Source organism: Thunnus albacares, chromosome 20 (genome assembly GCF_914725855.1).
Source record: "Thunnus albacares chromosome 20, fThuAlb1.1, whole genome shotgun sequence".
Lineage (NCBI taxonomy): Eukaryota > Metazoa > Chordata > Actinopteri > Scombriformes > Scombridae > Thunnus > Thunnus albacares.
The window spans coordinates 15,647,660-15,663,066 of NC_058125.1; the positions used below are offsets into that span (position 1 = coordinate 15,647,660).

A 15,407-nucleotide genomic window follows, 5' to 3' on the forward strand; every position below is an offset into this window, starting at 1 on the left:
ACTGGGCAAGACTGAATCTGATTCTCTTGTATCCAGGGTTAAAAACCTACATCAAACTATAACTAAATCAAATCTTCAGAAAGCATGTTATTGCTTTTTTTAATTTTTTTATTCAGGCCACATGTGTTACATAGTCAAATATTTCTAACACGGAAGGCCACTATTTGCCTCTTGTGGTTGTTGGTGCTAGCGAGCACATGACAGGAGGTCTCACATCTGCAGTGATGTAACTGCAGCATGTATGCAGATCAGATCCTGACTCTGTCTCTCAAAATATATGCAACAGATCTGCAGGGGGGCTGCAGATAAACTTCAGCTAGACACTCTATATACGTTACATCTGTTGCAATGTTTATCTATATGGTCCCTGTTAAATAAATATTAACATTACAATTTAATATTGCAACCACTGCATGCTGTTGCTGTTTGATTCTTGGTGTGTGCAATGCAAGTCCACCTGCTGCATAACAAAACAGACCAAGTGGATTTCAAATGTTTACCCCATGTTCTATTCTTACCTGTAAATTCTTTAAATTGTAAATTTTAATAGAATCTATTCCGCTGTGTAATTTTCATTAAAAATTAAAAACACAATTCCATGTTGCACCAGTCTGCAATTCACAGAATTCAAGTTTGCTCAATTTGATATCACTTAAAACATAAGCATCTGTGTTTAAAAGGCAAAAATAGGATCTTTAAATGTCAAACTTTATTTAAGAGCAGTACAACACAACATCTCTTCCCATAAAAGCGCAAGGTCGAGAGCGCAGAAAATATGTACGGTATACCCAGTGGCTGCCGAAGGTGCATGCACAGACGCATACAGCATGTTTCAGCCATAAGCCACATGACTGCAACGAGGCCTGTCCATCTGATCCCCCACCGACAGGGAATTCAAGCTGATGCTGTCTCCCAGTGGCCCACACTTGACCGTGGGCCTGAGTCTTTCCCCAGCTGCTGTACGGCAGTCATGGGCAGCAGCACTGGCACCTGTCTTTGACAAGCCTCCGCATTCACACTGACTCTGGTTTCCTGAGGCCGGCTGCCTGGCAGTCAGGTGACAAATGCTAACACACACACTGCCTCTGACACCGAGTGCAAACACACATACACACAGGCAATCCAAATCTACTGAACCAAGAGGCACTTAAATATGATCTCAACCACTTAAAAAGCATCGGCATCATAGTGAGAGAGGTCTTAGCCTCTCATGTCTCTCTGTCTGATAGCAAACCCTGCCCTGAATCAGGCTGTGGCTTGGAGCTGTAAACCAAAGCTTCCCTCAACGCCTCTCACCCGCCGGGCTATGCTCTAACCACTGTTTTTGCATACCGCTCAGCTTGTGTAACTGTTGAGTGGTTTTGCTCCAGTGAGACAATAGCTCTGTAACAGACTAAGCAGAACTAAGCCATCTAATGTCAATGCATTGCAAGAGTTGATAAACACAAATCAGTCCACGCTACACAAGAAACCCAGACAGAAAAATAACTTGGAGCACTGAGAAACACAAACGCTTTCATGATAACAGAGTAAAAGTCACACAGGCGAGACTGCCAGTGGCTGGGACAAACACTGCTGAGGCCAAAAAAGAAAGATTTCTCAGGTGAACCGGTCACCGCGCCGCCTTGTGTACCCACAATAAACACTGGCATCCACACTTTAAGTCAATTTGAAACTTCCCTGAGTTCAGAGAGAGTCAATCTGGGTTAGAGTGAATTGTAAGACCATCAACATCGACACATAACCCACTGCATCATTTTATCAGTTTTTGTAATTTCTCTTTCTCTTTTATCTTTATGTTTCGGTCACTTCCAGTCACACTACTTGATGGATCGACACTAGAACCAAAATTAGGTTACAGGTCTGATCTTTGAGGGCATTTAATCATTATGCTGCATATAGAAAAACACAGTCATTTAACTCGCAGGATGTGGGGGAGACGACAGGACCTGATTGAGCTCTCGGTAGAGCAAACAGTGTTGGTACTCACTCTGCCGCCCAGCAGACCACAGCCACGTTTCCCCACCTCATTTGCAAAGCAATCCCGCTTCCAGCCCACTCAGTGCACTCAGTGCATCTTTTTGTCATTTCAATGTACAGGCTCCATTTGTTTTGTCCGCTGAGACGGCAAGAAGGGGGGGTGGGAGTAAGGATCCAGGTCTCAAGGAGACTGCTCTGCAACCAAAGAGCATCTTCACATGTAGCTCCCTCCCCTTTCCTAAAAAAATACACACCCACATCCATCTACTCCACTGAGCCAACACACACTCACCTCTCCCCTGCCTGACTAATGTGCCCTGACACTCGTACATCACCCGTAAATTGGCCAAATGAATTAACCACGGCCCCTGCTTAGCTTTACGGGCTTTAAATGGATTTTCTCCTCTCCAGGTCTGCCCAATAATTGCATTTATCCATCTTGTTGAAGCCAGGTTTACACACTCACGAAGATCATGCCAATCCCCGGATACATTTTCCGCTCTGGTGGCAAGAGTGTGAGAGATTTGTCATCGGATCATAACAGGTAATTCAAACAACAATTAGCTTGACGACTCCGCCGTATGTCAATGTCTGGCTCCTTGTTGGACAGGACCTTGGTTAGGGCAATGAGGTGCCTTCTATCTCTTCATCTGTCTGTATCGCTTCTTGTTGCCCTTCCCTTGTGTCTCAGTGTGATAAAATGAGCTTTGTAATACTTTATCATCCAAGCCTGCAGGTTAAAGCAGCAAACACCCACAGTAGGGAAGAAAGTAGGGCCTATGAGTCTTCATTGTTCACACGCATTCAGACAGAGAGAAGAGGCAAAGCTGTGAACATCAGCATCAGTGGGGGTCATCTCCACACTTGTGAATGTTTGAACAGAAGTGCATTAGACACTGGGGGGGCCCAAAGGACAATTCAGCTATGTAAACATGCAGCAACTTCCTTCCCTCTGCTCCTCCAGGCCTGCACTGAGACAAGCCACTGTTTAAACAGCATACATAGCATTCCTGTGCCTGGGCCCCGGCCAGCTGCTGCATCCTCACTGCAGGCCTGCCTGCCTGCCTGCCTGAGCAGAGACAGATACAGGCCTTACAACAGCAAGGGTCATCCACAACAGACAAAGAGCTTTTATAGACATGCAAAACTGGACTCATCCACTAGAAATGCTCCAGAGCGCTGTGCTGGCTACTTCAATGCTGACTACCAGAGTCCAAGCCGACCTCCCACGGAAGAGAGATTAGCTGTTGTAATGTTTAAAACCATCACGTCGCTGAAAAGACTCATGCTGAAATCTTTGCCACTTGACGCCACCTGTAATGACGAAGCTGAAAATTTATCTTTATTGATATTTCAAATATGCAAAGTGTGGCAGCCAATAAAGATAGAGGTGGCTGTAAAGATGAGATAAAGAGCCTCCTGGTTCTAAAGGGCACTGTGACGTGCATCACATGACACAAAGGCCACTCCTGCTTAGTGATGCCAGTCTCTAATCTTGAAACTTTCATTATGACTGCAGTGGTTTGGGTTTATGGTTAATATCAGAAAGCAACCTTTGGCTTACGTGCTAATGGAAATAAATAGCTTATCATCGGAAAATACATTTATATTGCACAAATATGTTTACAGTACACATGTTTATCTAACAGTGCATCAAGTTAACTACTAGGTTATTTTGAGGTGATCATCACAAGCCAAGTTTGAGAGAACACAAGCATTAAAGACTGTGTGTGTATATATACATATATATATATATATATATACACACATACACACACACACACACACACACATTGATAGATATATTATACACACTCATCCAAAAGTTACTGGCCTGTATCTCCTTACTGGTTTATCCAACAAAGACAAACTCTGGGATTTTGTGGTGTTAATTTTGGACTTTAACAGGAGTTGCTCCATTTAAGTAGCTTCCAAAGCAAATACGAAATTCAGTCTCACACTCTGGATCCCTCAGTTAGGAAAAGAAACTGCCACTGGGGAACCTGCTGGAAGACTTGTGTCCCATTTTGGTTCCAGACCCCATCATTGAAGAAACCAGGATGTAGAATAATCATCGTAAAGCTATCCCGCTCCAAACATGTAAATTTGAGTACGGGGGACATGTGCAGTATTAATCTACATTTAATATTTAACACAGAGATCCTGTAAATCAGCTGTCATTCAGGCTTGGTTTTATTACAGGAAGACAACAGTCATCGCTTCCTCCCTGTGTCAATGCCCCAGCAGTGGATATCGTCAGAGCTGCCAACGACAGTGAACTGCAGGTCATTATTCCAATCAAACAGTAATTTCAGGGCTACTAGATTGCATTGTTTTCCGCCTCAACAGTGCCATGTTGCCTCTTGCCTATCTGTTTGCCTGCCAGTTCATTTGGTTCCTCTGTCTCTCTGTCTGTCTCTCCGTCCATCCGTCAGTCCATCCCGACCGGCTTGGGCGGTGAAGGCCACTCATCTCATCTCAGGACAGTTGTCCAAACAAGACACTCCATTCACTCTGACCCCTCGAGGGAGGAAGGCAATTGACAATTCACTCAGTGCCGTAAGTCAATTTGTTCACTTTTGGAATTGACCCCAAACGCTGCTGACACACCGGCCCCTCACTGGAGTGGAATGATTATGCACACTGACAACAGCGGTGGGGGGGGGGGGGGGGGGGGGAGGGGGGGGGGCTCAGAGAGGCTTTTTTTTTTTTTTTTTTTTTTTTTTTTTTTTAAAAAAAAGGTAAAAACACCATAAAACAACACCCATACAGGTGTTTTGAGTTTCACTAACATCCATTTTGGGGGAAAAAAAATAGAAAAATATTATTTGAACGGCAACTAAAAATTCAATAATGTCTGTAAAGTATAAATGAAACAATGGAAAATAGAGCAAATAGAAATAACACTGCGAGCTGTTTACATCTACACTAGCAATCAAATTCTGGAGCAAAACAAACACTTCATCCACTTCATACACCGTTACCTGCACGATGGTTGAGCAATCCAGTGCTCGCATGCTAGGGGGTAGGCCTTGTGTGGATGTAACAAGCTGTTCATATGAAATGTTATCTAGTGCTGTGTACATAAGTTGACAGCTGTCTCCTTACAAGAGGCGTATTATTATTATTGTGTGTAAATAGGTTTCTAACAGCTGGTTAAAGAGCTAACATGGGAATTTACTCTTAATCTGTTTTCCTCAGGAATCTAACACTGCTCCACACTGCACGTCAGTGGAAAGGGGTTACATTTTATTAGCCTTGTACATTTTTAAGTAATCTCGCCAACAGTTTTTTTTTTTTTTCTTTTTTTTTCTCCTGCAAATCCTACCATAATCCGCAGATTAGCAGATGAATTTATTTCTGCTTGCACTCTAAAACCTCCCTCACCTTTCGCAGGCAGTTATGAATCCACCACCTTTAACGACAAACAAGCAGACGATCACCTCATTAGTGCGCTCGCTCCGCTTCCTAAACTCACACACACACACACACACACACACACATATAACCACACACACTCCTTGGAGCTTATCCTCATACAATTAAAAGTTTAATTAGTAGATTAAAAATACATTGACTGGAGTTTTATCACCTTAAACTCCTCCATTATGTGTTTAGCGCACACAAAAAGCCTCCTTCCCATCTGAGCCATTTTGAACAGATTATCTTTATACACAAATTCCCCTGACTACATTAAGACTGGAGATACAAACTCAATAGAAAAACAAGACTGCTGGGAAAAACACCATCTGCATAAAATACTGTAAGAAACTGAACACCTTCTGATAATGCAAGTGGAACTTTATATCATTATGTATAATATCTTGTAATAAATCAAAATATAGCAGAATGTACATGAGCTGTGGTAACATAAGCCATCTTGTTTCCATTTTGGGCTGAAAATGAAATTTGCTTATGTTGTACAAGAGATAGCATTATTTTGTACCACTACCGTCTGATGTATGTACCAGAAAAAAAAAATTAGTATTTTAAAATATTAGCATGAATGAGATTCTTCTACTGTGCTACGTTCCAGAGCATTCTACCACATCCATAAAAGGCGAGTGTACCACAGGTGTTCACTGCACACTGGCACAGCTAGTCATTATCTAGCCCGACACGATCATTAAGAGCTGTGATGGCAGTGTGGCACCTCCTCCCTGCGTGCACACACACACACAAGCTGGAAAAAAAAAAAAAAAAAAAAAACTCCAATGGAGACTCCAGCACTCCCTATCAGTTGCAGTGAAAAAAAAAAAAAAAAGGGGGTGAGAGGGGAAGCTCCTTTCTCAACGAAAAGCATGTCAGCGCCGGTGCACTTTGACCCTTCCCAAACACACTCCACAATCCAAACAGAAGGCCGGCACCACCAGAATTCCTCCAGCGTCACAGCGGCCCTCTCACCCGGAGCTTTTAAGGGAAATTTTTTGATGACGATGAGGGTGGGAAGCACAGAGAGCGACGTGGAGGAGAAAGAGGTGGGGGGGGGGGTGTGTGGGGGGGGCGGCGGTTGATTCAGTGGCAGAAACCACACACATGAACACATGCCTGCTCGTCAAGCGTGGCTGAAAACTGAAACTTGCCTGCTTCAATCTGTGTTCCTCTCCGCTCAGTCCCTGCTGTTTTTTTTTTTTTTTTTTTTTTTTTTTAAACGGGAAGATAAATGTGAAGCCTAGGGGCACTATTGTTTGGACATCTAACCAGGAACTGTCGCTGCTCTCATTGCCCTGGCATTAACAGCAATTATGCGCTCTATTCAGACGGCTTTTGTGCGTCCGACCCCCAGCACCCCCCCCTGCCGTCGCCCCTCCGTCCTCCCTCCACTCACACACATACATACACACACACACACACACACACGCAAAGTCCTAACACACATTTCCCGCTTTTCTCTGTCCCCCTCCCGCCCCGGTGCTTTCCCTCCCACTCCGCTACTGGTGAACTCATTTGGCTACTGGAGCATTCTGGTCCCATTATGAATGAACTTACAGAAATATGCACATTCAGGCGAGGAAAAGAAGAAGAGGGGGGGAAAAAAAATGCACATACCAGAAGTATTTCTGGAGTGATACCTGAGCTCAAACAATTCTTCACATAACATTCTGTGGATTTCTTACCCTCCATCAAAAATACACTGCAGTGTAAAATATGGTTAGATGCACATCCACAGCCCCACAAGACTAAATACTTGAAATACTCTTCAACACTCAAACTGGCTCACTATAAAATGACATTTACAGTGGTTTTGTAATTATGACTCTTTCTAAAAAAAAAAAAAACAGATTCTAGGTAATCATCCCTTGAAACCATTTAATCCTAACCCTAACCATAATCTTCATATCTAAAAAGATGCGATCAATAGTCATTTTAACCTTATCTTTTCAGCTGGATTCAGCACAGTAACACTGTCAATAAAAGCTCCAGCAACCACCACGAATTATCTTATTGCCATTTTTCGGTAACTCTTTATTTGAAAGAGAAGCTCAATGTAAGTTAATTCTGTTGGCTGGAAAGTGAGAGGAAGCTTCACATTCTAGCAACAAACACGTGCATTTGTACTAGAGGCCACTTAACAGGGATGAATGGAACAGCTAAGCACTGTCCAGCAAAAATGCACAATTCAAGAAGAGCAGTATTATAGCATAGCAAGTATTTACAAGTACTGTCAGGATTTTTTAGTGTATATTCATGGTTAAATATTGTAAAATGCTGAATTTTTTTTTAGGCTTCAATTCTGTATTGTGGACTAAACAGATGAGAACAGAGTCGATAATAAATTTCAGCTTTTGTGCATATTTTTGCACTGCTTTAAAAGTGAACTCGTCAACAATCCTAGGGACTGCAAAATGTGCTGCCTTCAAGGAAAACCTGTAAATACAAATAAAGCATCAGCATGCTCTGTATACAAATTTAACTGGTGGCTACATGTATACACACACACACACACACACACACACACGCAGATTAATTTAATTTCCATGTTTCAGGGAGCCCCAAGCTCTGTGGGCCAGCAGCAGCAGCTAGCCTATATTTAACAGATGACAAAAGTTGCATTCCAGATGTACAGTACTATCTTTGTGTTGAGCTCTATAGAAATGCATGGGAGAAAGCGGGAGCGAAGAGGGATGGTGGGGTAGGGGGTGGGGGGGGTTGAGGCTGAGAGAGGGGGGGGTTACTGGGGGTTGAGGAGGGGGCACCAGTGCACAGCTGCTAAACTAATGCCTTTTTTTTTTTCTTTGCACAGACACAGAAAAGCAAGAGTGTGGTGGCTCACTGGCAGAAACAGGGAAAGATACAGGAGGTGAAAATGGATTTATCCATTCTGATAATAATTTGTTCTGCAAAAAAAACAAATTTCATCCAGGCTAAATGAGTAACAAGCATTATCTGTTGCATTGAAGTCAAAATTAGGCATCAGATTAGCTGTCATTGCATTAAAAACAATGAAGTCAATGATTTAATTAAAAAAAGGTTCAGCTCCAAACCAGACTTGACTGCAGCTGAACATTAGCTACACCCAAACCCAGCTCACACCGCCACCAGGGAACCACGACTCCCTTTGCACTAGTTAAAAATCTGATTAGAAACACACCCACAAACTGACTGATTTTTTTTTTTTTTTTTTTTTTTTCTGCCTTTGTGGTGTTTCAAGCAGAGTGACAGATCAACGGGCGCATAAGCTCTCACACGGCTCAGCCTGCCAACATCATCAGCATTAGACAATTAAGCCCCGTTAACTGGAGGAGAAAATATATATATATCTCCTCAGTAAATATTTACTGCACAAATCTTTTCCATTCATTCACCAGGCACTAACAAAACCTTACTGTACTCCCTCTCCCTCTCTTTCTGAGTCCCCCCCCCCCCCACCTCCCCCCCTTACACCACCACCCCCCACCCCTACATCTGCGATTCATTGACTTTACAATTTACCACATGTCGAGATGGGAGAGGTCGAGCCTCCATCTGAATCACGGCACAAATATGCGAGTGATTTATTGTTTTAAAAACCCTGGGCCGATTTAGTGCAACTCCACTTTTCCTGAGCATTACTCCTATTGGCAGACCATGAACAATTACAGTTCGGACTAATTAAGCTCTGAGAATGTGCTGTGCACCGCTAATGTCTAGCAGGCCCCAATTTTAGTTTAATGGTGCCAAACTTTGCTTCCCAGCCCCCCCTTTCTTTAACTTAACTCCTCAAATCCAAAGCAGATTGTACTTTTTTATGACTGTTTATTGAGTCGAAGAAAAAATAAGGACCTTTTCTTTCCCCTCTCTCCTCGCATAGGATGAGAGAAACAGCAGAGAGAGAGAGAGAGAGAGAGAGAGAGAGAGACAGAGAGAGGAAGAGAGTGAGCACAAAAAGGAGTAGTGGGAGGGAGAGACAGAGCGGGAGCCGCTTCCGCCATACTTTGTAAACAAAAGTGATTTGCAAGACAAAAGGAGCGCAACCTTCCAACTAAATTCAGAGTGCATTTTGCGGCTGGAGGCACAAAATGCGGCCGCGTCGTGCCACAAACCCCCCGCGGACACCAATTAGGCCCTATTAACATGTAAAGCCAATTTGATAAGGTGTGGGCCCTATCCCTTAAATCCGCATTAAACTATCTTTCCTCTTGTCACAGCCAAAAATCCATTTACAGCAGCCGAACACACATAATCCATATGATATACCATTGTTATGCTTATGCTGCTGCCACGTTTAGGAAAGATACTGTCTGTCTGTGTCAATTATAACAGATAAGGCCACAGCAATGTGTGCACGTGAGAGCACAAAGGAGGTGGTGTTGCATTCACTCGTGAAACGTTCATTACAATAATCTGACCATAAAATCCGCCATTATTTCTTCCTAAAATAATAATGTTAAAGGAAGTAGTCAGCCTGTGTGAAATGGATTTATTTTTTTTTAATGTGCTGCAACATGAGCGATACCGGTACAACAACACCACTGAAACAAAGAGGGAAATGCTATTGTTTCAACCACAAAGCCTTTCCACCGTCTTGGTTGTAGAATCGCCACAGGTTCTGGGAGCGTCCTTTTTAACTCTAAACACAGAGGTGGATGCTTGGTGTTGCATTTTCACCCCCCCCCCCCCTCCACCCCCCCACCTCCCCCGCCCCCCCCCCCCCCTCTACTTTCTTGTTCTTTTTTAAACTACTCGTAATTATACGTCGAAACTTAAAACCTCCGCCAAAATTCTCCAGGCCTGGAGAATTATGGGGCCAGGGGTGGCGTCAAATATCTTAACATTCATAAGTCCGAGAGGCAGTAAATAAAGCCAGTGGATTTACGGCCCTGCAGCCCCGATGCAGGAGAGCTGGCCGCCCAGATCCCGCTCGCCCTCCCTCAGCCTCTGAGTCTCCAGACCTGTTGAGGTGTGATGTTAGCCCACAGCACCGGAGTTAACCCGCCGCCTTTTTTCACAAGCCCCATGTTAGCATCGGCAGGAAACAAAAGGTAGAGACAGAGAGAGGAAGGGAGATAGAGAGAGCAAAGAGGGAACAGGGGGAAAGTGAAAAGAGATAGAAAACCGGGGTGAACTGGCCAGGCCACTTCTCCAATTCAACCTGCACTCAGTGATCCAGCAGGCCTTTGTGTGAGGTTTAGGGAGGAGGGAGACGGCAAGGAGAGGAGAGGAGGAGAGGAGGGCAGGAAGGCTTTTAAAGCCCAGGCACAGCTTCATGTCAAATTGCTAAATGATACTAAATTGTGAGCCTCCTTGGACTTAGGTGGTAGGAAAAACAAATTCTCACTGGTTATGGCTCCCAGAGGTCAGACAAATTATGGTAACCACATGGAGGATTTTTTTTCCCCCCCTTAAGTCATGCGAAAACAAAAATCTCAGAAACAAGGTAAAATGTCCCGGTATATCAGGATCAGTGCCAGACACACAGAATAATTCTAAATTGATAAGACATTTCCACTTGAGAGAGGCCTGTGAATTTAGCCACACAAAAATGTAAAATCTCAATTAAAATCATCTCCTAAAAATATTTTTTTTAAAAAACACAAAACAGATTTAAAAAAAGGCCTTGATGTTGAAATCCACATTCCTAAAAATAATATCACAGCGTCGCCCAAAACCGAGAGGAGCAGAAGGAGAAAAATGAAGGGAGATGAAGCGAGAATCAAAGCTTTTCATGACAAGACAGAGAAAAGTCTCATTCCAATAATACTAGCAGTCATATTCAGTGCCTTAACATGACACGTTAGGGAGCAAGACAGCTAATCAATGTCCAGGTGAATTATTTATGCCAGCTTTAAGTCTAATACATTTATATTACAGCGACCGCTGACTTCAAAGCTCTAATGGCTGGACACACAGGGCGCTGCAGACAGTGGGGGCCGAGGCTGTACAGTAGGAAGACCACCGCAAGCCGAAAACCATGTTCACTGTTCAGGTAGATCTGTGAGTTAAGCTGTAATAAATGTTGTCTTCTTTAATACTAACAAAGCACCTCCTCAACAGCCTGCACTGGACTTTGAAATCTTGCAATCTTGAATACAGAAATGTGGCGTATTCAGAGAGGCAACTAAACAACAGGTAACAAATCAGGCAATGTGTATTCAAAAAAAATCATAAAAAAGATCCTTCTTCTTCTGAAATTTGTCTTAAAATAACATTTCAGAGGTGGAATTAAGAGAGCAAAGGTCAACACTGTCTCGCCGCAGCATCCTCTAGCCACACACTGCACAATTTACTGCTTTTCTAACTGCTGTATAAGCACAATGAAATGAGCGCTCCACAGACTAGTACAGGACGCAGTACTGTGATAGTCACAAAGAAAACTACAAATCTCTGGAACAAGGAAGTGCTTCAGTCCACATCATGTGTGTTGTTGTGCATCAGTGTTTGTGTCAGTACTGATGAGAATAATGAGTGACTAATTCCACATACCAGCCGGTAGCGTTAACAAGGCTGGCTGACTAAGAGGGAAAGAATGGTAAAATGTTCTCATGTGTGCTGGGAATGATAAAATCTTTGAAATTATAAAAACACACACACACACACACACACACACACACAGAGACGTAGAGAGAATTGTGTAAGCAGCAGAAAAAATTATTTTGCGTGAAAGTCTTGAGTGATCATGTTGAACTCAAAAGCAGAAATTGTGTCAAACACAAAAGAAGGCATTATGTGTCAGATGTGCATTTATTTTCAAGGTGTGCACAGTGCACCCAAAAAAAAAAAAAAAAAAAAAAAAAATGGGGGTGACAAATATCAGTTTCGTTAGCCAGAGCCGAAGTGGTGGTGGGGGGGTGGAGGGGTCATATTTCCTAATGCCTGGTCTTTGCCTTAACCTTGTAAAATGAGATGACAGGTCCTAAAGCGCAGACTTGTAATTGCAACCGTTTAAAATAGGGGGGCAAAAAACACCCATGGTTGAGAAAATTATGCCGCTTAAGGATTGCCATAGTCCAGTGGGACTGGCGAGGTGCTGGGCAAATGAGTAAGTGTGCATAATTATAGCATGGCTGATTGTGTCTAAATAAATAACATGAATTTATTTATAAATATGGGTTTACACAGCACATGCTTTTTTAAAAAAAAAAAAAAAAAAAAGCAATGGATTCTTCATTAGCAGCAAAAGGTGGTGCACATGCAGAGCACAGCAGTGTTGCATTTCCATTCAATAAATCACATTAAAAAAATAATATATATATATATATATATATATATATATATACACTCATATATATATATGTATGTATCAATGAGAAAATAAAAATTATCCAATGTTTCGGAGGGGGGGGGGGAGAACTGTCAAATTTGAATGCATGCACCTTTCACATAATGTCTTTACACGCTTTGACACATGCAAATAACTTTGAAAAGCTCATTTGCATATTGATTTTTATTTGTGTGGTTTTACATTGCTTCACACTGCTTGCAGCGTGTGAGAGAGCCAGTGTAAAGGTCTGAATGCTCATGCAGCTTGTGTTAGGAAAAAAGGGCATTTTTGATGAGGCTGTGCAAACACAAGCCCATTGCATTATTCAGTGGCTTAAAAACATGCACTTGTAGCCTGCAATACAGTAGTACCCTACACAATAATTATAACAATAATTATACTAAATTCCACATTTCTCATGCATTTAATTTAAAAAAAAGTTGTTGTGAAAGTTTTTAAAAAAAACAAATGGTAGCATATCATTGAAAATGTCACATGAGCTGCCATAATAACCAGAATGGGCTTCTTTTTTTTTTTTTTTAGCACTGTTAGCATGCTAGCTGCTGGTCAGGACAAACACACAGGCTGCAGGCGGACATGCATGCCTCTGTACTGTACACTTCAGGAGGAGTTGCACAACTTGGCTCTACATTTTTTTTTTAATCGGCTGCATTTCTGGGTGACAACTCTCCGCTTCTGCCTGCTGTCTCCGTGTCCACTCGGGAGTCCGTGTGTGTGTGTGTGTGTGTGTGTGTGTTAGTGAGGAGTGTGTGTGTGTGTGAGGAGTGTGTGTGTGTGTGTGTGTGTGTGCACATACAGTTTAAATAAATGAACTTACTGTGCGTGCTGTTGGAGAAAGTGATCCATTGGGAAGGTAGGGGCTTGTGAGATCGGGGATCATTATAAATGGATAGCCCGGGTACGGTGGGCTCTTGAACAGCCCTCCATCTTGCCTTTTCGCAGCTAACATGGCGGGGGGGGAAAAGAAGAAAACTTTTTTTTATAAAGTGGCCTTAAAACTTTTTTTTTTTTCTTTAAAAAAATGCACTTGAGCAATAAAGCGGGGGAGATCCCCTCCGCCGGGCACATAATGTCATAGTGCAAAAAAAAAAAAAAAAAAAAAAACAAGACGGGAATAATAAAGCACAAACTCACCCTCCTCTAAACTTTCTCTTGTTTTGTCTCTGAAAGTTTCAGATCTAGGCGGAGGCCGTCTTTCCGCCTTGAAATGCAATGAAACACAGGGATTGCGTTAAAGTTAACACAACGGGCGACGAGGCTGATAGTTAACTTTCTTCTCAAGTCTATCACAGCTACAATGTAACAAATGTAGGCCCCTACTTTAACACAGCCGATCGATCCCCTGATTTTTTTTTCTTCTTCTTCTTTTTTTTTTTTTTTTAGCCTGTAACTTACCTCTGAATCCGACGAGCTGTTTTGATTCGTTTCCGACTCGTTTACAAGAGAAGATTTGACATCTGCTAAATCCCTTTCTGCCGAGGAGTTCTCCGAAATTTTCTCTTCCTGCTCCCCTTCGTCTTTGAAGGAAATCATTTCATCGTTTGCACCCAGATCGTCCCCTCCACCGCCGTTGAGCTGCGGCATTTTTCCCGAGCAAAAATATTTTTGTTTGGGGGGCAAAAACACAAAGTTTTAAACCCTTGATCTCGGTGATCTGGGAAGTCCGAGTTTAAGTTTGGGGTCTGTATTGGCGTTTTCCAAAGCTCTGGCGGTTGGTACAAAACTAAAAAAGAAGGGAATCTTGGCAGAAAAAGGAAGCCGGAGAAGGAGTCGAGCCGCTCGGATTGAGTGAGTTGAAGTTGGTCGGAGTGGTTTTCAGTTCAAAGGCGGCGCTGATTGACAGATAGAGAGGGATGGAAATAGAGAGAGTCTGGATTCAGGATTATTGACAGGGAGAAACACACAAGAAACTAATGAGATTCAAACAGGGAGGGACTTGAAGTGACGTTTTCATAAATAGGAGGAAAGAAAAAAAAAGAGAGAGAAGAGGGGGGGGAGAGAGAGAGAAAGAGAGAGAGAGCGAGAGAGAGAGCGAGAGAGAGAGGGGAGGCTGGAGGAAGCCGGCGGACGACTGCAGTGAAAAAGCATGTGAGGAGGAAAAAGGCAGTTTGGGAGCAGGACAGTGATGGTAAAATAGGAGGAAGATAGGAGTTGCTTGCAAATGTGGATTAAACGCGCAGATGGGCGGTCTCCTGGTGAAAAAAAAAAAAAAAATGAAAAGAAGGTACTTCCTCAGGCTGTTTGCAACCAGTTTGACTCCACCATTCCCGACCAGTCTGTCACACTGGGGCCAAATGAAGTTAACATTATAGCTTCAATTAAAGTTTTTTGTTTTTTTTAAATCCAAACCATCCCTTCACATTCATGCTCCATAACCTACTTTTGCATGTGTCCTTTTTATTTATTTATTTTTGCTTACCAAATACTAGAGGGCCTATCAAAGCAGAATAAAAGCTATTACTCCAAGCTTGTTTTCCTATTTTATCTGCTTTGTCACGTCCTTAGATCTATTTTTCATTGTATTAGATAATGTTTCCTCAGATCTATTTTTTGGGATGGAGGGTGTTATTGCATCCTGCTTCCTTGACAGGTGTGATGTCCTCTGGGACTAACCTGAATTCCTCACTGGCAGCACAGGCTGGGGCTGCTTTCATATTTCTCTTCTCCCTCAGCAGCCAGACTGGACACAAATAACTGATGCAGATTTCTCCGTGGTTTATTCGTG

At 42.7% G+C, this 15,407-nt stretch overlaps 1 protein-coding gene across 27 annotated transcripts in view; it reads right to left on the bottom strand.

The window, feature by feature from the left end:
- tcf7l2 (transcription factor 7 like 2) overlaps positions 1-14,858 on the bottom strand; it is a 93,289-nt gene extending 78,431 nt beyond the window's left edge. For 6 of the 27 annotated variants that reach the window (XM_044337163.1, XM_044337162.1, XM_044337158.1 and 3 more), the window contains exons 1-3: positions 14,078-14,853; positions 13,817-13,883; positions 13,500-13,624 (exon numbers count right to left, since the gene is read on the bottom strand). In XM_044337163.1, the coding sequence (XP_044193098.1) occupies positions 13,500-13,624; positions 13,817-13,883; positions 14,078-14,266 (381 nt within the window). In that variant the 5' untranslated portion in view covers positions 14,267-14,853. Of the gene's footprint in view, positions 1-13,499; positions 13,625-13,816; positions 13,884-14,077 lie in introns of all 27 variants that reach the window. The other 21 variants (XM_044337154.1, XM_044337171.1, XM_044337175.1 and 18 more) reach the window with 7 other exon arrangements.
- Between the last annotated feature and the right edge of the window lie 549 nt (positions 14,859-15,407).